Genomic DNA, 20,378 nt, shown 5'->3' with positions numbered 1-20,378 from the left:
TTGGGAAGTTTAGCATCAATTGAATGACCTCAGCGAAATGTCGACTTGTTCACAAAGGGGGTTGTCAGCCATCATACCTGGATTCAGTGTCTGCATGACATTCAGTGGTAGCATTTGGTGTTTTGTTCCCAGAGACCTCATTAAGAGATGAGCTATTTTTGCACAAGTGGACAAAATGGTCAAAAATCCATTCAGCCACTGTGGGGATGACAATGTCTATAGAAAAGAAAACTGTCTTGCCATCAAATTTGAGGCTGTGAGTCTTTAATTGTCTAATAGGCTACCATAGGAGAGCGATTGTAATATATTGACCCGGGGATTCATACGCTGAACATTTGATATGATGTTATTTTTTAAATAAGAATAAATTGAAGTCTCCTCAATGTGTAATTTAAAGAGGATATTAAGCTGGGGAACATAGTACTTCCTACAGATTTACCTCAGCAATGTATCAAAGGATTAAGGATTTAAAATAAGCTTTATAAAAATGTATATAGTATTTTGCAAAACATAAAATGTGGCTCAAAATGCTTACAAGAGAAATAAACAACACAAAGACACAAACAGTATAACCTAAAAATAAAGTCCTAACAAGTTAAAAAACAAGATACAAGATGGCTGCTTGTACTAGTGGAATTTAACTTCTTTTGAACTACAAACAGAAGCTGCTTGTGTTATTTGTGATGGGTGTTTTTTTACCAAACTCTTCGTGCATAAAAACAGAACGCTGCACCGCCATACCTTATGTAGGTCGATGACAGTACACAAACCAAGAAGAAGAATTAATAAAGCTAAATATCCATGGTTATGTTTCTTATCAATGTGTCTGCTACTGAGTAGGTTTCTACATAATGTTGTACGAGCGAAGATCGTTAATTCAAAGACTAAAAACATATATCAAACTACTCTTGTCAAAAAATAGTATAAGCTATGGAGCGAACTTCTCAAATATTTTAAACATTGCATTACCCCAATGCAATGTCTGAGAAACAGCTGCCACCTGAGCAACCTGCAACTCCGTTTCTAAAAATCGAGTCAGAGTGAGCTCTCTGTATTTTCCCCGCCGCACTCTCTCTCTCTATCAACAGGTGACGCTGCACAACTTCCGCTTTCCCATTTCCGTACACAAACGCTCAGCTGATGACGTGTACACTCTACCACCGTTAGCTGGCTAGCTAGCTAGCCCAGACACCTGTCAGAATAATAACGGTGTTATATGAGAATAAAGCAAAGTTACATCACATAAAGAAACACGGAGGAAACTCCAACAAATCGCGGAAGATGGAGGCGCTTTACCATCAGACAAACAAGTAAGTGTATCTTCTGTGGAAACTGTAGACTCTCAGATAGCTAACGAGCTAATTACATGTGATTGAACTTCATTTGATTGAAGTTTAGCAAATAAATATCACCTTTGTGGGGTTTATATGGTCGCTAAAAGCTTCACAAAGATGATTGTTCACGTCCATTAATGTTATCGGGTTTGCAGTTATGTACTGTGTTTGTTCCGATCCATTAACGTTATGTTTTATTCTTCTTTAGACAAATCCAGGAGGTGCAGTCTTATATGGGAAATCTGGAGAGGACGGATCGTCAGTCAGTCCACTGTGAGTAGAAGCTACACCGTTTAAACTGTCCCACTTTTATGAATATTAGTGTTAATGCAGTCATTTATAAAGTAGTTGAGGATTGACTTGTACTAAAAGATAAATACAAGCACACTGACAATAATTTAAAAACAATAAACTAAAGTTAACCAGCCTGCTTTTGTGACAGTTTCAAAGAGCTATATACTACATAGAAAGTGTCAACTTATTTAACACATCAACATGTAACAAACAATTAACAATATAGGCACCCACTCGCCTGAGTTATGAGCTTGGACACAAAATTAGAATCAGAAGGTTTTATATCCAAGTAGGTTTTCTAACAAGAAATGTGCCTTTGTTTGCATACAATGATGTTGAGAGAAATAAAAAATTCAAGAACATAAACAGAATGGGGGGAAAAAAGAATAAAAAAAGTAGGCTACAACAACATATAAAAAAATGCTATAAAAATATGACAATACATATGAACAATATGTTAGTTTAGTGCAGGATGACCACTTTACCCTAACGCTGGGAAAATAGTGTTCAATCATTTCAACCTCATTTATTAGGGTATAGGATATAATCTCAAAAGCCAGCACTAACTATTTTTGTTGATGCCACCACTTCTGGCTCGTTTGTTCTTTAAATCCTTAAATTCTAATTCAGTGTAGACTCCTTGTTATGGCTGCCTCCCCTGATATAATGACAGAATGAAAGGAGGGGAGGTGGTGTCTCTGGAGGATTGTTCTCTGTTTGGTGCCGACTCAAATCAGTGGTGGGCCAGGCTGGTGCCAGGACAGGAAGGAGCTGGATGGGTGCAGTGACTGAAGCTGGGAGGGCTTCTTCTAGATAATGGTGGGAGCCAGGCAGTAGACAACCCTCCCTCTCCTCCCCCCCTTCCTAAAGTGTGACATCAACTTGTGTTTTAACCCAGAAGAGGATGTAGCATTCATGACTAATGGGTATTGGATGGACAGAGAAATAATCACCTACTAAACTAAATAATTGATAAAGGATTTTTTCATGCTGAAACAGCAGAAAATGCTAAGCTCTCAAATATGAAGATTGCCTTATTTTCTCTGTTTTATTTTCTAAACTGAATATCTATTACATTTGGACTGACAAAAAAAGCCATTTAAATCCAATCCTATTTCCCACAATGTTCTTACATTGTATGGACTAAATGAAACATTGATAATAAAAAAACAGGACAACTATTGTTAGTTGGCACCTAACTAATAAAAGAGAGTTATTCTGCTAATTAAAACCACTGAAGTCACTCTGGAATAAAAACCCAGAAAGGAATAGTAAATCTAACTTTCAGACACATGTATTACATTTATGTTGAATGGATCAAAATGATAAATGATGTCTTCTTTCTTGTAATTATACCATATTTATTGTATTCTTTTCCTCATTATTCAAGTATTAGAGAATGAGCTACAGGCTAGAACCGACCAGATCTTCAATCATCTTGAACGCCTGGAGATCCTGGCCAGCAAGGAGCCACCAAACCGCCGCCAGAACGCAAAATTGTGAGTTTGCAGTGGCCCAATTGATGGTGACCCCCAAAGCCCCAGAGCTGGCAGGGACAAGCCATATCTCATAAAGGCACAGAACAGGGTGTAGAAGAGGAGATGCGTAGCCCTGTGGCGACGTGGCTCTATGAAAACATTTCCTCAGGAGCCCCGTCATCACCAGCATTCCTGCTGCATTGGGCGAAGACTCGTTTCTGAGCTGGGTAAACAGGCCTTAGGGGACACGGTACACCCCATCCCACATCACTCCTCAGATCTCAGCACAGCTCCAGTTGGGTCCGAGTGAAACCATGGAGACCGTGAGAAACACCACATGAGATCTGAGGGGGAAAAGATGTTCTCATCAGCCGAACAATTACAAATAGTTACAATAAACTGAGGTGCAATGACGCGTTGTCATAAAATATGCTGTGGAGCGTTTTCCAACTTCATATCAACGATGAATCACCAGTGTTCTTTATTTGCTTTCCCTCAGGCGAGTGGACCAGCTGAAGTATGATGTCCAGCACCTTCGCACCGCCCTGCAAAACTTCCAGCAGCGACGCTACGCCAGGGAGGCCCAGGATCGAGACCGGGAGGAGCTCATGAGCCGCACCTTCACCACCAATGTAAGTACCTGAAAACAGGGTGGCATGTAATACAAAACAATACTGTTTGGCACAGTAAAGTTCCCTTTGTTGCACCTGAATGCAGCATACAAAGGTCCAAGTCCTCTGATAAAAACGTGTTGGTGAAAATGTGATAGTGCTCCATGAACTTTGATTCTTCATCTGGTTGTCACACGTGCTTGTTTCCGCAGTGGAGCATGTGATAACTCAGGATGATAAAGTGGAATTATATTTTTGTTCAATAGGACGCAGATACCTCCATCCCCATAGATGAGACCCTACAGTTAAACTCCAACTTGCAAAACGCACACACAGGCATGGACGACCTCCTGGGCAGCGGCAGTAGCATGCTCAACAGTATTAGAGACCAGAGATCTACACTGAAGGTGAGTGTATGACTTTATACAAAATAGGCAAAATAATCTATCTTTCCCCTCCCTTTTTTCTAAATAATGGCCCAGTTCAAAAGGTTAAATTTGATGGATCTGCTGTTTTAAATTGTATGATGCTTGACCCAGTTTCTGGTGTCCACATTGATCATAATGGTCCTATTGTTAGTGTGCGTATGCTTGGCTAGAGGGTGAGTCCTTGTTTCCAGGGAGGAGATGGTCTTCCTGGCTGTGCCTCAGGCCTCGTCTTATCAGGGTGTGTCTGCTGATCAGCACTCATGGCGCGGTTGTCTCGCCATGAGAAACTACTGACGGAGTGGCGCGTCAGACAGGGTGTTGGCACTCTATGTCAACCAAAATCAAACTAATTAGTTTCGATAATTACACTGTGTTTTTATAATGCCTGAATTGTCCATAACATGTTGTATTTATGGCTTAATCTAACTTGTGTGATCATTAGTGTTTACATGGCTCTGTTTTGGCTCTGCACAGGGGACCCATAAGAAGATGCTGGATGTGGCCAACATGCTGGGCCTGTCTAACACAGTGATGAGACTGATAGAGAGGAGAGCCACCCAGGATAAGCTCATCATGGTTGGAGGCATGCTGCTGACCTGCGTCTTCATGTTCCTGGTGATCAGATACCTTGGCTGACCCCCGGCCAATGACAGTGGGCGTTTTTTTGATCTGTCGTGGACATTTCTGCATGACATCATCCCTCATGATATGAAAGAACTTAATTTTTATTAGATTTGACTACATTTCTTGAAATAAATTGTGCCATTAGTTTTTTTTCCACAATTTAAATTATTATTGGCACATGAGAAACAGTGAAGCCCTTGATTACATTCAGTATTTTATTCCACTTGAAGCTCCAAAAGAGCATTGAACTCTGTCTCAAATTCATATTCTATTGTTTTTATCCAAACCACTCCGATGCTGTCAATCACTCTTGTGAATGGACCCAAATGGCTTTTTCTAAAGAATTCACACTGATCTTCACTCAACTTGCTCTCCTCTCCAGTGAAAAGCTCTTTCTGTGATTTGTTCCTGAATCTGTCTGTAATGTTATTCTGCCTTCATAGAAATACATACAATTCTCCATGTTTCATTATAAGGTATCTCAAGAATAATCCCTAAAGATGTTTTTGTTTTATGTGTTTTAAATAACAGGGTTGCAACAATAATCTGCAATGTAAGCTGCAGTTAATTTGTTGTTTATATAGTTTCTCTAGGATGTAACCTTGGGTCAAATCTCACTATGTGAGTGATTTAATTATCTTAATAAAACAAAACATGTTTCATTACATTTTGTATTGCTTCAACTGACTCGTCTTGTAACAGGAACAAAGTGAATGAACTGTATATATCAATATTAAAACCTTAAATTCCTTCTAGGATGTGTCAATAATTGGCATCAACATTTATTTTAATGCAGTTTATTTTTTGGAGCAGTAACCGGAAAATAGCATACTTGCCCAACATGAGAAAATGTCTCGATCCAGTGGAAAAAAACAGACATTTTGAAGCCAAGGCTCTAGCTTGCAAGCCTAATATAATAGAACGTTCCTATGCTTATGGCTTCACAGTTCATTATACACTCATTAAAGGAGCTGAGGTAACACAAAAATCAAAAACGGTCCCTTGCACAAGGGTTAAATCTGAGGTTCTAATTCTTCTGCTGATAGGTTTCTTGTTGATCTACAGCTTTCACAAGTATTAAGGCAGCTAGGGCGCCACCTAGTGTTTAATATTGGACACTGATCCCTACAGGGACTGAAGCTGGCGTCTATTCTAATGACTGCCGAGAGGTTGAAAGATGAAATGTTAACATGTGAATCTCTTTAACCCCGCATATTATGGAACAACACACATGAACTCAAGATTTTATTAGCTGAAACACAGAGGCTGCTTCACAGATCCCCATCCTTTGCCATCCCAGCCACTGTTAACCGGGTTCATTTAGAAACAAACTTGATAGAATACATTTCACGTGACCATCTTCCATCCATCTTGTAATTCTGCTTTTACCAATACCAAACTGCTAGAACGTTAATAGGTTAATCTACAGCCGCTTTATTTACAAAATTACACAAAAGCAAAACACAACCCTTCTTTTGAAGAGCATTTTGGAAAATAATTTAAAAACAGAAAAATACAATTATTGCAGTATACTACAATCTTATTGTTACATGATGCAAACGCACCATCTCGATGTACAGATTTTCAGTGCAATTTATTCAGGTGCACCCCCACACAGGGGACATGGGCTTTGCCTCAGAGCATCAGGGATGTTCAAACCCCTCCTTCAACCAACCACCCCCCCCCCCGTCTTTCCCACTAAGAGAATGATTCATAAGGGACATTGTCATACCGACTTGGACACCATAGCGGTCATTGTATATGGTCATCATTGGTGGGATTCTTCACATTACACACTGATATATGTACACGTTACTGCATTACAAATGAATTGAGACCAAGGATCCAATAGAGATCAAGTAGTCATATTAGAACATAAACAATACCAGTAAATATGAAGTAGTCTGTCTCTGAAGGGTACATTATAGAGTCAAAGCCTACCACGTACTCCTCATCTTAACATGGTTCAGCTTATAGCTTCAGCCAGCACGTCACTCTATGGCTGCCAAGATGAGCAAAAAAGTCCGAAATAATATTTATATGGAAAACAAAACAAACTCCAGTGATTTCTGTTATTCATCATTCAAAAGTAAATGGGTTGTGTTAATTTACCTCAAGTTCGAATACAAACCATGTCTTTAAGAAGTCTCTTTAAACTTGAACTTCTTTTTTAGAAGTTCAGGGCAATGCATAAAAAAATATCTTGCAAAAGCCAGAGGAAAATGTCAACTCTGAGTGGGACACAAGCACCACTTTGTGGCTACAACTCCTGCCCTGTGTTGGTCAGTAGAAGGGCTGCTTATTGACAGCTTTCTGTCTCAAAGACTTCATCCAAACCCTGACGTAAGCCGGTTCAGGTCCAGTCTTTCTTTCTTTCAGTGGTTGTGGCTGTGACTATACTTTGCTTGTATTACTCAGGAGCCATGGTTAGGTGGGTGCTGGAGGTCCTGCCCTGAGAAGATGGGGTGTAGCAGCGGGTGAAGTTGGAGAGCTGCTGCTGCAGCAGCCTGTGAGGGGCGGGATGAAAAAAGTGTGGGGTAGAGTCCATGTGGTACATGGTGGAGAGCTAAGGGGCCGTGGTGAAGTGCAGATGCTGGGATAATGTGTATGGGCTGACCGGAGAGGAAGGCGGTGTGGTGGGCAGGGATCAGTCCTGCGTGTCCCAGTGAGTGTCCCAGTGAGTGTCCCAGAGAGTGTCCCAGTGTGTGTCCCAGAGAGTGTCCCAGAGTGTGTCCCAGAGAGTGACTCAGGGAGTGGCCCAGAGGAGACAGGGAGATGGGGGTGAGGTGATGCTGGGGAATGTGGTGTACCTGGGCTAACTGGGCATGTGCAGGGTGAGGGTGGTGGGCATGTGCAGGGTGTTGGTGGATGCCCATGGCTGCCGCTGCAGCTGCGTGGTGCTGCAGGATGGCGTGCTGCACTGTGGTGATTGATGTGCCGGAGGCCATGGACATAGTGGGCTGCTGGATGTGGATCTGCTGCATGGTGGGGGGAGGGGGGGGCTGAGCCAGGCTGGCAGCGGCGGCAGCAGCTGAGGGAAAAGTCTTCACCTGCTTGGCCATTAACTGCTGCTGGATGTGCTGCTGAGCAGCCTGCTGCAGCTTGCCGTATTTCTCCATCTCCTCTGGTGTGAACGTGATGGGCTGACTCTCTAAAGGAGCCAGGCCGTCTTCCTCCGCCTCCATGCACTCCTCCTCTAGGCTGGGTGGGGGGTAAGCAGGGTAGGCATGCATCTGATGCTGCTGATGCTGCATTTCTGGCATGAGGGACTCCATCATGGGGTTCTGAGAAGGGTCCTGTCCAGATTCTGCTTGGTACTGGGCCATCGCCATGGAAGGCTCATCGGGTTCGAACAGCGGCAGGGGTTCTTGGTGAACAGGAGCTTCTATAGCGGGATGCTGTGTCTCCTCTTGCACAACTGTGATCTGTGGGGCCTCCTCGACCTTCTGCACCGGGGGAGCTGGTGGTGGGGGGGGAGGGGGGAACTCCCGTATAGGCTCTACCAGGATAACTTCTGGCTCAATAAACTTTCCAGCTCCTGATTTCTCAACCTCCATAGGTCTGGTGAGGGGAAACAGGGGTTTCTTTCCGGCCTGCAGCTTACCAAAGAGCGGCAGCATGGATTTGGTCGGGGGTAGTTTGGGTCCAAAGTATCCCTGTGGTGGATCTTTAATCTTATTCCCAGATTTTGTTCCTGTGGCAGAAACATCAGAGCTCCTTTTGGACTGAACCTTCTCCAGCAGCTGGCGTGCAGTAAGGCTGTTTTTCTGTTCTCCTGCATCCCGGGACCCCCCTTGCCTCAGAGACTGTGAGCTGGATGAATGGGTGTTGCGGTTAAGGCCTCGTGAGGAAGATGAACGCGGAGACTGGGAGCGGTAGATGCACGAGCGGTTGAAGTCTCTGCGTTGTGCGTCGGTTTCCACTCGAGCCCTGGGAGCTCGTCGGCGAGAAGAGCCCTTGGTGGAGCTGGAGGAGCGGCTGGCTGAGCTGTGGCTTCGGCTGTAGCTGCGCCTCCAGGATCTCGGGCTGGTGCTGCGGCTCCAGCTGCTGGAGCTTCTCGAGCTGCTGCGATGGTGCCGCCGGTGCCTCTTCCTGCGGCTGTGACTGCGTGAACGTGATCGGGATTCTTCTGAGGAGGAAGAGGAAGAACGATGTCTCCTGGATCGTCTACGTCCTCGGCTTCCTCTTCGCTCGTACTCAGAGTCTGAGGAGCGTTTGGAGTGCCTCCGCCTGCGGCCCTCTTTGCTGTAGTTGCTGTAGCTGGAGTTGCTGCGGCTGCGACGGCTGTAGGCGCTGCTGCCTGCCGAGGAGCGCTCGGAGCTGCTGGAGTACGAGTGGCTACGGGAGGTTTGGCCATGATGGCGCCGGCGACTGCTGCCCCGTCTCTCCCCCCGCCTCGAAGAGCGGCTGCAGGACCGCCTCGATTCCTCGCTGCGGTGACGCCGTTGTTCCCGAGGACTTGACCTGTGATGCCGTGAGCGCTTGGTATTAGAGCCCCCTCCTTCTTCACTCCCGCTGCTGGGAGGTCGACCGGGACCGGGATTCTTTTGGGCTGAGGAGGAGCAGGAGGCACTCTGAGATTTCTCACTGGAGTCAGTCTTTTGACGTTTTGCGCCACTGTGCTCCTCTGAGGAGTTGACTTTGTCGTTGCCTTTTCCAGCTCCTCCTTCCTCTGCTCCAGACTTACAAGGCACTTCCTTATTAGCACGTTTCCTCTTCCCTGTTTCTACTGCTGTGTTTCCTGTAGCTTCTCCCCTTCCAGTTGTCAGCTGAACAGACGAGGCCACGGTTTTATCTTCTGACTTTGGTTTGGCTTTTTCCTTTTCATCAACAGCTGCCTCATCTGGATTGGGATCCTTGTTTTTGTTCTTCTTCCGTTTGTGTTTTTTCTTCTTTTTGGGCTTCTCTTGCGTTGCCTCGGTCTCACCCTCCGCATTTTCTTTGGCTTCCTTCCCATCTTTTCCAGTCTTGCGTTTTGAGTGCTTTGCAGACTTCTTGTGCTTCTTCTTTTTCTTTTTTTTCTTGGCACTAGTGCTTCCGGTTTGAAGCTTTTGCTCCTCACTTTCTACTTGCTCAAGCTCTCCTTTTTTTGTTGGCTTATCATTGTCAGTGCTGGTCCCAGGTTTAGTCTTTGCATCTACAGTTGTTGTTGTTGTTGTTGTTGTTGTTGAAGCCGCCATCTCTTGCCCCTTGTCATTAGACGCTTCACAAGGCTTTGGAGACTTTGTTGCTTTCCCAGCACGCACTCCTTTGTTGCGGGACAGCTTGAAGTCAAAGTAGAGGGGATTGCAGCTGTAGGACAGGGAGGGCTGAGATTTGGTGAATTCGAGGAGCTCAGAGGGCCACTGCAGGGTAGTGCTCTCATCTTTGCTCAGAACTGGGAAGAAGGGACCTGTGGGGATCTTAGGACCCGAGTTGGAATCCTTTCTATCCTGTGTGCTCTCCGCTTTCTGAACAGGGGAAGTGGGCAATGAGACTGTATCTGCTGCAGGGGTAGAGACATCCTCCGTCTTTGCTTTAGGAGACGGAGGAGTCGGCTCTGGGTCAGGGGATGGAGGGACATTATCTAGTTCTTTCTCAGGTCTGCATTCCTCTGTAGCGTCGGGCTCTGTCTCTTTAGTCGTTTCTTCAACCTTCTTCCTCTCCTCCTGCCCCTCTTCCTCTTCGTCGTCTGCTTTGATCAGACACTGATCAGTGGCCTTCATAAACAGCAGGAACTGGAAGTGAGGCTTCACCCGGCAGTGAACAGGAGGTATATAGTGATAGTACTCCGGCTCCTGTCCTGCATATCCTTCCTCTTTTTTCATCATCATCTTTAATTTGTTGAGAGTGGAGGCTAGAGAGGCTCCGTCATCAGGCTGCTCCACCTCTTCTGCCACTGCCACACTAACGCTCTCTCCTGCTTCACTTCCTCCTTCACCTTCTCCTTCACCTTCCTTAGGGCTGTCTGAGCTGCTGCCAGAAACCTCCTCTTGCCCTCCAGCCTTTTCTCCATCCTGTGACTCTTCTTCCTCCATAGCCTCCTCGCCATGATCAGCAAACACTGCGGCGGCTGTTTCCAGCTTCACTGGGGCTTTCTTGGCAAAAGAAAAGGACACACTAACTTTGGATGCCCCACTAGGGGTCGGGGATGAGGAGTTGTTCCTCCCCAGAGAGAAGCTGATGGTTGGAGCTGGTTTCGGGGAGGCTTCCTCAATTTTCTCTTCAAGGGGTGCTTCCGGGACACAGTCTGTCAAATCAGTGTTTTCAGGCATTATGTCGCCATCTTCTAAAGTCTCTCCATCCACAGCCACTATGGTAGGTTTGAACATGGGCCCACTTCCTGGAGTGCTGTAACACAAAAGCATGATAACAATGAGAACTGGGATAAATGTTTACAACTGAAGAAATACAAGACGTTACTTCGGTGACAGGTTAACTGGATGGTTGCATGCTTCATCTTTTTGTTTGTCATCACGAAGGGCTTGACAGGGTCCTGGTTGTTTTCAGTATCAGGATACAGTTTGATCAACATATTGACTGTAATAAGGAGTTACTGTCACATTGTACAGATTTCTATTCCCATCTTTTTCTGTATTTATGTTCTTGGCATTTGTAGTACCTCTCCTGTCTTTTCATTTCCTCATAATATATTTATTTTTAGTGAATGCCTAAAACCCCAAGGCAAATTCCTTGCAAGCGAAAACCTTGGCAATAAACTTTATTCTGGTGTCCTTAGTACAAAACGGAACATTCATTTCTATATCTTGTCCTGTGAGATTGAACTGTTAAAATAATAAGAAATCTATGGCTGTGGTCTTAGTTAGCAAGTTTCATGATGATCCTTCAAGACATGCACCTGTGTGACCACTACAGATATATTTTGAAATCAAGCCAGCAGAGGGCACTCAAGGAATAAGCTCTTACCGGTCCTGTTGTTTCCTCTGCTCAGCCAACTCGTGCAATCTGCGCAGCAGCTTTTCTTGCTTTTTTCCACCTTTCCGGGAGCGAGATGACACATTACGAGCAAACTCTCTCTGTTTGAGCTCTTTAAGCCTCTGCATTAGACGAAACGGGGAGAAACGAAACACATCAGGAACTTTTCTCTCACAAAAAAACAACAAGATATTCTGACGCAAAAAAGATCTTCATTAAGCACCCAAGAATTGATCCTCTGACATACCTGCTTGTGAGCGTGGTCGTAAGAGTTGATGTGGTTGTCAAACTCCTGGTGTTTGGTGTACTGTTTTTCACATAGCTCACAGAAGAAATTGGCTCTCAGGTCTTCCAAAGCCTTTGCAATGGCTTTCTCCTTTTCCACCTGGTCCTATTGTTGATGGGAAAAACAGAAAGGAATGAGTGAGTGTTTTTGAAAAGTAGAAGATTAGACTCAATTACAGTAACTAGAGAACTTGCTCTCCTGTTTCTTTGCATTTGAGATGTACTACAGCAGCCCTAGTAGAATCAACACTGATGAGGATGGAACCAGCTCACCTTGTATTTTTGCCGCAGTTCTTCTGTGTCTTCCTTCTCAACTTCGAGCACTCTTCTCTTCTCTGTGGCGTCCTCTGCATAGTCCAGCTAAAAAGCATAGACAGCAGTTACAGCACTTGCAGACAACACAGTAGTTTCATTTATCTTATATGCCACTCATAATAAACTGTGTGAACAAGCAGTTATGCTGCAGGCCCATACGAGCTCTGATGGTCACTTTGTTTTACTTCTGTTTTCCTCCACTTGTTTCTGATGGTGACAGATTGTTCAACTGAAAAGTTACTTAGTCATCCCTTTTTGCAGGTGGCTGTATAAATCCTCTTTGTATCCAAAAATTGCAAAACATGAAACCAAAACATCTGAAGTATACATTTCTCTTTAGTTTTTTTCTCAAAGGTGAACACAGGACAGGACTAATGATTTACAAGGCAGTTATGCATAATGTAGCAAACATAAATATAAAAAAAAGCATAAATCCTCCTGAAGGCAAAGGCATGATATTCAGCGAAAATTGTGAAGGTCAAATGCAATTTACGAAAGGAACTGAAAACCCTGGAACATTGTGCAGCCAGCAGATTCAGCAGAACATCTTCATGTGTATTTAGTCAGACAGTGTTACTGTATCATAATGTTTGTGGCATTTGGTTTAAGATGCCATGACAGCTCAACTAAGAACTGGTCTTGTCCAATATGAAAACAATCAGAGATGTCAAAACATCACACTGTCAGTGTAGAGCAAATTGCGCATTTTTAAACTGAAGCTTTTATGTCAAAAACATATAAACAAGTGATTGGGACAAAAAAAAAATGAATCTCACCTCCATCTCCATGCGTCCCATCCCCATGACATCATATTTGAGGGTGATGGGTACAGGGTCGGTGCGTCCTGAGGGAAAAGAGACAGAGAGAGGACGAGGTGAGTTTTTGAGACTGGGACATGGGGCCAGCTCGAAAACAGCCTGCTTTCATAGCATAGGGGGCTGGGGTTAGAGAATTTGCCTTGAAGTGCAAAGAGACCAGAAAGCTACAGTGAACCAAACACCAGCCATTCTCACAGCTTACTGCAGCCACCGAGTATAAAACACTTTATCTTACTTTCCTTACATTTGACATGGCTGCTGGTTTGCATTTTGAATGAGTCAAATTAGCTGCAAATGTGTTGTTGGATGAGGTCAAGGGCAACAGGGCTGTTTAGCAATATGTCCTACAAAAGAAAGTAACTGTGTGTGTGTGTGTGTGTGTGTGTGTGTGTGTGTGTGTGTCAGTGTGTGTGTGTGGGGTGGGGGGCGTAGTAAATGTGAGGTATGCAATGAATAATGAATTTAGGTGAATTTGGGTCATGCAGCCAACTGGAGGGATGAACTGGGAATAGCTCTTACTTTCCTTCCCATTGTGCGTTATAGAGTGTGTGTGTGTGTGTGTGTGTGTGTGTGTGTGTGTGTGTGTGTGTGTGTGTGTGTGTGTGTGGTGTGTGTGTGTGTGTGTGTGTGTGTGTGTGTGAAGGGAGTTGCAACAGGCCTGCGCAGCTGCTGCGACATCACCATGAGAGGAACAAAGCCACCTAATATTATCTGCAGCCTAATGCATTGTCTCTTTCTGGACGGTCCGCAGGCCTGCTGACCCTTCCACTGTCCTCGGGTTCAAATGTGTTCCCTGGCCCTCTTCCTCATCATGACTTAGAGCTGAGAAATGTATTTTTCCCTGTCTACTTCAGCTATGTTACGTAAGCTGTGAAAAGAGCTAGATTAGAAAGAAATTAACTGTAGAAAAATAAACAAACAACCAAAAAAAAAACATTACAGATATAAAATATATAAAAATCAAAACTACTCTGGAGATTGACACATAATTGCTTAATCCACTCATAATCAGCCAAACAAAGCAGAGAGAAAGACAGAATAAAAAATTAAAAAAGGACACAAGCACTGAACTACAGCAGAGTGACGTCACAGGCCAGGTATCGCCATTGTGACAGTGCAAGGGATGGGGATACTTACCTGGTAAAACATGGGTATGGGGATGGGGGGTAAGGGGAGGACAGACAGACAGGTAGACAGGGGAATCTCAAAACAAAAAGGCAAAAGAATTTGGACTAGTTCTGCTGCTTCTGTTGCCAGCCAGATACAACAATCAGTTGTTACTGATAGTGATTATCAATTTGGTTTGGTTTCAGTTTTTTCCTCCCACATTTTCAAGTTAGTTTTTTTTCATGAATCAATGTTTTATATATACCATTGGGCATATGGAATGTATAATCAAAGTGTATCTTGTGAAATACCGGTCACAAGTATGGTTTAAGTTTCTTACCAAATTGAGTTTAAATTAAGAGTTGTTTTCTATAAGACAGAAAAACTGAAGGCTAATACCATACATGTTTAATTTTCTGGCCCAAGTTATACTTTGAGCCAGAGTTACTTAATAAGCATTTGAAAGCTTTAAGCTTCCCTTAAACTCTGAATTAATGCATTTCAATTGGAGAGAAAATAACTTCCTGGACACATTTTGATGTTAATATCCGGTTCATTCCTGTATTGTTTTTATAATATTGTCATCACAGCCCAATGACATATTAATTCTGAAATCATAGATGCATGGGCATTGGAACATAGAATGGCCTGCCTGGACTCTCAGTCCCACTGCAGTGTCTGTCATATGAGTGGGCCTTTAGCTAAAAGGCTATAATGACTGCATAATTGCGGAGGTTTTATTCCCCTGAAGTAGTAAGAGGACTGACTGTATGCTATGTAGAGCACAAGACTATCAAATGATAGGCGTGTGTTCACACTCTTTACCCAACAGCAGAAAAGTGAAACCAAGACAAGGGGTTGGTCTGTTTTTCAGCCACTGCAGTGGTTATTCTGAATGAAGTCACAAGCTAGGCCCAGAATTAAAGATTAATGAACAATTACAGTCATCCCAAACTATCACCAATCTTTAAACACAGTGACAATACTTCCACGTTACCCATTCCAGTGGAAAAGAAAGGGACCAGACAAAAACAATGTGCATCTAAATCACAGGGTGTGAATCACAGGGTTTAAAAAAAAAACTGAAAACAAACAAAATGACAATGTTCTAAGAGTAATACATATGCATGATAATATACAAGCAGCAGAATGAGGACTAATACAGAGAGAATTGAAAGCCTATGTAGCATTGGTGCTCTGATGAGGAAAACAAAGAAAATGGGAGAAATAAAAATAAAGAAAATTCAATTGGGGGATAAAATAACATTTACCACTAAGTTTACCATCAGCACAACATGGGCAGGATCAAATCGCTGTAAAAAAGAAACACCAATTGGTTAAGCAGGAAGATTGAGGCACACAGAGAAGGGAGGGTGGGGTTTGGAGTGTGTCTTTGGGGTTTATTACCAGAGGGGGTTTAGTGTGTCACCCCCCCACCCCCCTTCACTCATGGCCAGGTGCTTACAGGGATTTCCTCTCACCACTCTCTCCCAACCACTGGTCCCAATCCCCGGGCCCCTAGCCTGGCATTGCCTCACTCTCTAAACCACAATATGCCCCCAAGGTACCAAACTACCCCCCCTTACAAAATCTGCCCCAAGTCCTGTATCCCTCCATTACCGAGAAGAAAAATTAGAAACCCAGTCATATAGGTGGTTTTAGAGGAGCTACAATGGGTAAGGGAGTGATTTAAAAACCTACGACTCAATATTAACTATGATAGGTAAAAGCTAAAAGGCAAGAGTTGTGAATCAAAACTAACATCTACTGTGGAGAGTCTGGTAGGCCTGTCACGATAGTTACATTAGACAATATACTGCATCATATTGCGATAAATGACATTATTGACATTTTTAAAGACTATTTTTATGCCACAGATTTGATAAAATAATGGCATAATAATGCAAGTAAAATATGTCAAATAGCAACAGACTTGAACTCCTTAAGTATATTAATATATTGGATTGGAATGTGATAGAAATAGAAAAAAGAAATGGAACACACTGGCTCTGATAACAGAACTGTGCAATGCAGGTCTGATAATGCTATGGAAACCTCACTGTTTATTCTGGCATGCTGTTTGTGACATTCTTATCTTTACAAACACTCGTGCAACAGGCAATATCAAGGTCCGTTAGAACCTTTGTGGTCATGTCCAAAGATCGTACTATAAAATCGAAAGTAATTATTGTGACAGGCCTAGCCTCTGTTGCCAGTCTTTACGTTTAATTTTGTTTTATCATGGGGACAACTATCTAGTCTGAGACGATTGATGCCTTTAGGGACGACCACCATTTCCCCCCTTTAAGCGTTTTGCGAGGCAGATGCTTGTCAGCCCAGTCATAGCAGATCTCCCTGAGAATCTTTCATTTCCTTACTAGCCTACAGCCAGCGAGATTGTTTTGGGGCGTGCTTTACCCTAGAACAAGTGAACACATGACATACATAAAAATGTACCTGAGCAAAGAGCCAGCAAGGCTTTGAGCAGTGCTTAGAGCGTGGTCTGTGTTGCTATCTAGCAGCAGTTTTCCCAAAGTATCATAAAAATGTGTTACATTTCACTCTATCCTGTTAAAGTAGTAGCTCAGTACCTCCAACACTGCTTAAAGCCCCAGGTGAGTGTGACGGTTTGAGGCAGGCAGGAGTGCACCGCTAGGACAAACATGCTGTGCAGGAGGGGCAAAGAAACGGGGGGAGGACGGGAGTGTTTTACCATGGGGACAGAGACATTTGGGGTGTAGAAAGGTGGTGAGGTTTTCCCTGTAAGTTGACTCTATGGCCCGGTCAGTAACAGACACACACACACACATCTCAGTCCCACATGATGACCACGCACGGCACATACACACAAGCTTCACAGGTTTTGAGGTAGAAACAGGCAAACAAGCAGAAGGGGGAAAACATGTCTACTCTGCAAGCCATTCAAAGTCTGAGCCGTGGTTACAGCCAATCAGATACCCGACAGCAGCAACGGAAACTCAAAGAGGAAAACAAAATCTAACGTACGTGGAGATGATGATTCTAAGGGATGTGATGGAATCATAGCTTCCTAAATCTACCTTGATTTGAAATGGATTGTTGTTCTTTGTTCAAATCGAAGCACTTTACTCATTGTGCAGATTGAAATAAAGGTTTAGTGATTATGAAGCAAAGAGGAGGAAGCTGACAGAGGCCATTAGCCTACGGTACACTGTCAAAGGGGTGTTACATTGAGGTCAACTGCAGAGTGGGAGAAAGAAAACACACCCACACACACATACTGACATACAGAGGGGATCCAACAAACCTTACCTAAAAAGGGGCAAAAAGGACAAAAGAAGAATAAGAACAAAGTCAATACAGTGAAAAACTTAAAAAGGGGACACAATGCTTTCACTTCAAAATTCAAAAACCTTCTCTTCTTGCAGGGAGGACAGGACAGGAAAGGAAAGGAAGATAATAATGATTATCCAGCAAACTTCAATGTGATGCAAGGGCGTTTTTGTGTTGTGTGACACTACAAGTGCATTTAGCACATTTGAACAGAGATAGTAGGTTCCTTCATGGGCCATTCATTCCTACAAAACAACTGGACACACTTTGCCGCAGTCTCATCTGCCCACAAAGCAGGATGCTTACATAACCACACATCAGAGGGGCCAGCGGCAAACACAAGAGCACAGTCAGCCCCTGCTACTTGTTCTCTTCTCCACAAAGCACACATCCTTATCACATCAAATCGATTGCTATTCAGCTGTTCAAGGCCAGATGGAAATGCATGCACACCAAAATGCTAAGCTTAGAAATGACTGCTGCGTCGTTACTCTGCAATCACTTGTCAGCCTGCCCAGAATGAAGCAGCTTTCTGGTCTACTCTGGTCCCTGGCCTTCGTCAGGCCGAGAATACCTATGAGACGACACAGGGATCCACGGCCATATACAGTGGGGCAAAGAAGTATTTAGTCAGCCACCAATTGTGCAAGTTCTCCCACTTAAAAAGATGAGAGGCCTGTAATTTTCATCCTAGGTCCACTTCAACTATGAGAGACAGAATGGGGGGGGGAAAAAAAATCCAGAAAAATCACATTGTCTGATTTTTAAAGAATTTATTTGCAAATTATGGTGGAAAATAAGTATTTGGTCAATAACAAAAGTTAATCTCAATACTTTGTTATATACCCTTTGTTGGCAATGACAGAGGTCAAACGTTTTCTGTAAGTCTTCACAAGGTTTTCACACACTGTTGCTGGTATTTTGGCCCATTCCTCCATGCAGATCTCCTCTAGAGCAGTGATGTTTTGGGGCTGTCGCTGGGCAACACAGACTTTCAACTCCCTCCAAAGATTTTCTATGGGGTTGAGATCTGGAGACTGGCTAGGCCACTCCAGGACCTTGAAATGCTTCTTACGAAGCCACTCCTTCATTGCCCGGGCGGTGTGTTTGGGATCATTGTCATGCTGAAAGACCCAGCCACGTTTCATCTTCAATGCCCTTGCTGATGGAAGTAGGTTGTCACTCAAAATCTCACGATACATGGCCCCATTCATTCTTTCCTTTACACGGATCAGTCGTCCTGGTCCCTTTGCAGAAGAACATCCCCAAAGCATGATGTTTCCACCCCCATGTTTCACAGTAGGTATGGTGTTCTTTGGATGCAACTCAGCATTCTTTCTCCTCCAAAAACGCCTAGTTGAGTTTTACTAAAAAGTTCTATTTTGGTTTATCTGACCATATGACATTCTCCCATCCTCTTCTGGATCATCTTAAATGCTCTCTAGGCAAACTTCAGACGGGCCTGACATGTACTTGGGCTTAAGCAGGGGGACACGTCTGGCACTGCCAGGATTTGAGTCCCTGTGGCGGTTTAGTGTGTTACTGAGGTAGCCTTTGTTACTTTGGTCCCAGCTCTCTGCAGGTCATTGACTATTCCCCCCGTGTGTTCCTGGGATTTTTTACTCACCGTTCTGTGTCCATTTGACCCCACGGGGGTGAGATCCTTGCGTGGAGCCTCAGATCGAGGGCAGATTATCAGTGGTCTTGTATGTCTTCCATTTTCTAATAATTGCTCCCACAGTTGATTTCTTCACACCAAGCTGCTTACCTATTGCAGTTCGCAGTCTTCCCGGCCTGGTGCAGGTCTACAATTGTGTTCTGTGTCCTTTGACAAGCTCTTGGTCTTGGCCATAGTGGAGTTTGGAGTGTGACTGTTTGTGGTTGTGGACAGGTGTCTTTTATACTGAATAACGAGTTTAAACAAGTGCCATTAATACAGTGAACAAGTGAGAGGACAGGAGGAGGTCTTAAAGAATGAAGTTACAGGTCTGTGGAGAGGCAGAAATCTTGTTTGGTTTGTAGGTGACCAAATACTTATTTACCGGACGGAATTACCAACTAATTCATTAAAAAATCTACAATGTGATTTCACTTGGATTCTTGTCCCCCATTCTATCTTCATAGTTGAAGTGGACTAAGGATGAAAACTGACAGCCTCTCTCATCTTTTGACGTGGGAGAACTTGCACAATTGGTGGCTGATAAATACTTTTTTCCCCACTGTAGATGCATGACAAGAGGTGCCAGCGGTGGCCTCAACGCAGCTCAACAGGCCAGGGAAAGGTGGAATTACCGCTAGGAAATCACTCGATTGATAGGTGTATTCTCTAATGAATTAACTGGGTAAATCCAAGGGCGCTCGACCAGGTAAAAAATAAACTCGATACTTTGGTCCAAACTCCTACAAACAAACAAAAACAATAAAGTATTCTGCCTCTCACATAGACCTGTAACTTCTTCTTTATAAGGCCCTTGCTTCCATGATGTCCGCTCCCACTTGTTAAACTGTATTAATAGGCTATGTTTAATATCTCGTTTGGTCAAGACATATAATATACAACACATGCCACGCGAACCAACAAACAGTCACACTCCAAACTCCACTATGGCCAAGCCCAAAGCTAGGCTGTCAAAGGACAGCCTGAGAAGAAGTTGTAGAAGCATGCACCAGGCTGGGAGACTGAATCATGCAATCTATAAGGTAAAGCAGCTGGTGTGAAGAAATCAACTGTAAGTGTGAAGAGTGACTCTAGAGAGGAGCCATTCCTCCATTTTCTTCTCATTTAGAAACTAGGTGGAGTAGGAAGCAACTTATATAGCAGACCATGTGTGAAAGAACGATTTACAAGACCAATGAT

General features: G+C 43.7%; 2 protein-coding genes across 14 annotated transcripts in view; one reads left to right on the top strand and one right to left on the bottom strand.

The window, feature by feature from the left end:
* Window positions 1-1,101: 1,101 nt before the first annotated feature.
* gosr2 (golgi SNAP receptor complex member 2) lies at window positions 1,102-5,524 on the top strand. Its single transcript, XM_010770467.1, has 6 exons — window positions 1,102-1,310; window positions 1,543-1,607; window positions 3,019-3,127; window positions 3,606-3,738; window positions 3,984-4,124; window positions 4,620-5,524. The coding sequence occupies exons 1-6, from the start codon at window positions 1,282-1,284 to the stop codon at window positions 4,779-4,781; spliced, it is 639 nt and encodes a 212-aa protein (XP_010768769.1). The 5' UTR covers window positions 1,102-1,281; the 3' UTR covers window positions 4,782-5,524.
* A 477-nt stretch (window positions 5,525-6,001) lies between these two features.
* Window positions 6,002-20,378, bottom strand: part of gpatch8 (G patch domain containing 8) — a 28,371-nt gene continuing 13,994 nt past the window's right edge. For 5 of the 13 annotated variants that reach the window (XM_010770468.1, XM_010770469.1, XM_010770470.1 and 2 more), the window contains 5 exons: window positions 13,061-13,128; window positions 12,243-12,329; window positions 11,932-12,075; window positions 11,676-11,806; window positions 6,002-11,099 (listed from right to left, as the gene is read on the bottom strand). In XM_010770468.1, coding sequence (XP_010768770.1) covers window positions 7,184-11,099; window positions 11,676-11,806; window positions 11,932-12,075; window positions 12,243-12,329; window positions 13,061-13,128 — 4,346 coding nt within the window. In that variant the 3' untranslated portion in view covers window positions 6,002-7,183. Of the gene's footprint in view, window positions 11,100-11,675; window positions 11,807-11,931; window positions 12,076-12,242; window positions 12,330-13,060; window positions 13,129-15,480; window positions 17,501-20,378 lie in introns of all 13 variants that reach the window. The other 8 variants (XM_010770476.1, XM_010770477.1, XM_010770474.1 and 5 more) reach the window with 5 other exon arrangements.

The sequence above is a fragment of the Notothenia coriiceps genome, unplaced genomic scaffold, assembly GCF_000735185.1.
Source record: "Notothenia coriiceps isolate Sejong01 unplaced genomic scaffold, NC01 NC01_scaffold00008958, whole genome shotgun sequence".
Classification (NCBI taxonomy): domain Eukaryota; kingdom Metazoa; phylum Chordata; class Actinopteri; order Perciformes; family Nototheniidae; genus Notothenia; species Notothenia coriiceps.
This window is presented reverse-complemented; position numbering and strand designations above follow the sequence as displayed.

Coding starts and splice junctions, on each gene's coding strand:
- gosr2 (XM_010770467.1), top strand. CDS start 1,282: ATGGAGGCGCTTTACCATCAGACAAACAA. Junction 1,311..1,542: donor CTTTACCATCAGACAAACAA/GTAAGTGTATCT, acceptor ATTCTTCTTTAG/ACAAATCCAGGAGGTGCAGT. Junction 3,128..3,605: donor CGCCGCCAGAACGCAAAATT/GTGAGTTTGCAG, acceptor GCTTTCCCTCAG/GCGAGTGGACCAGCTGAAGT.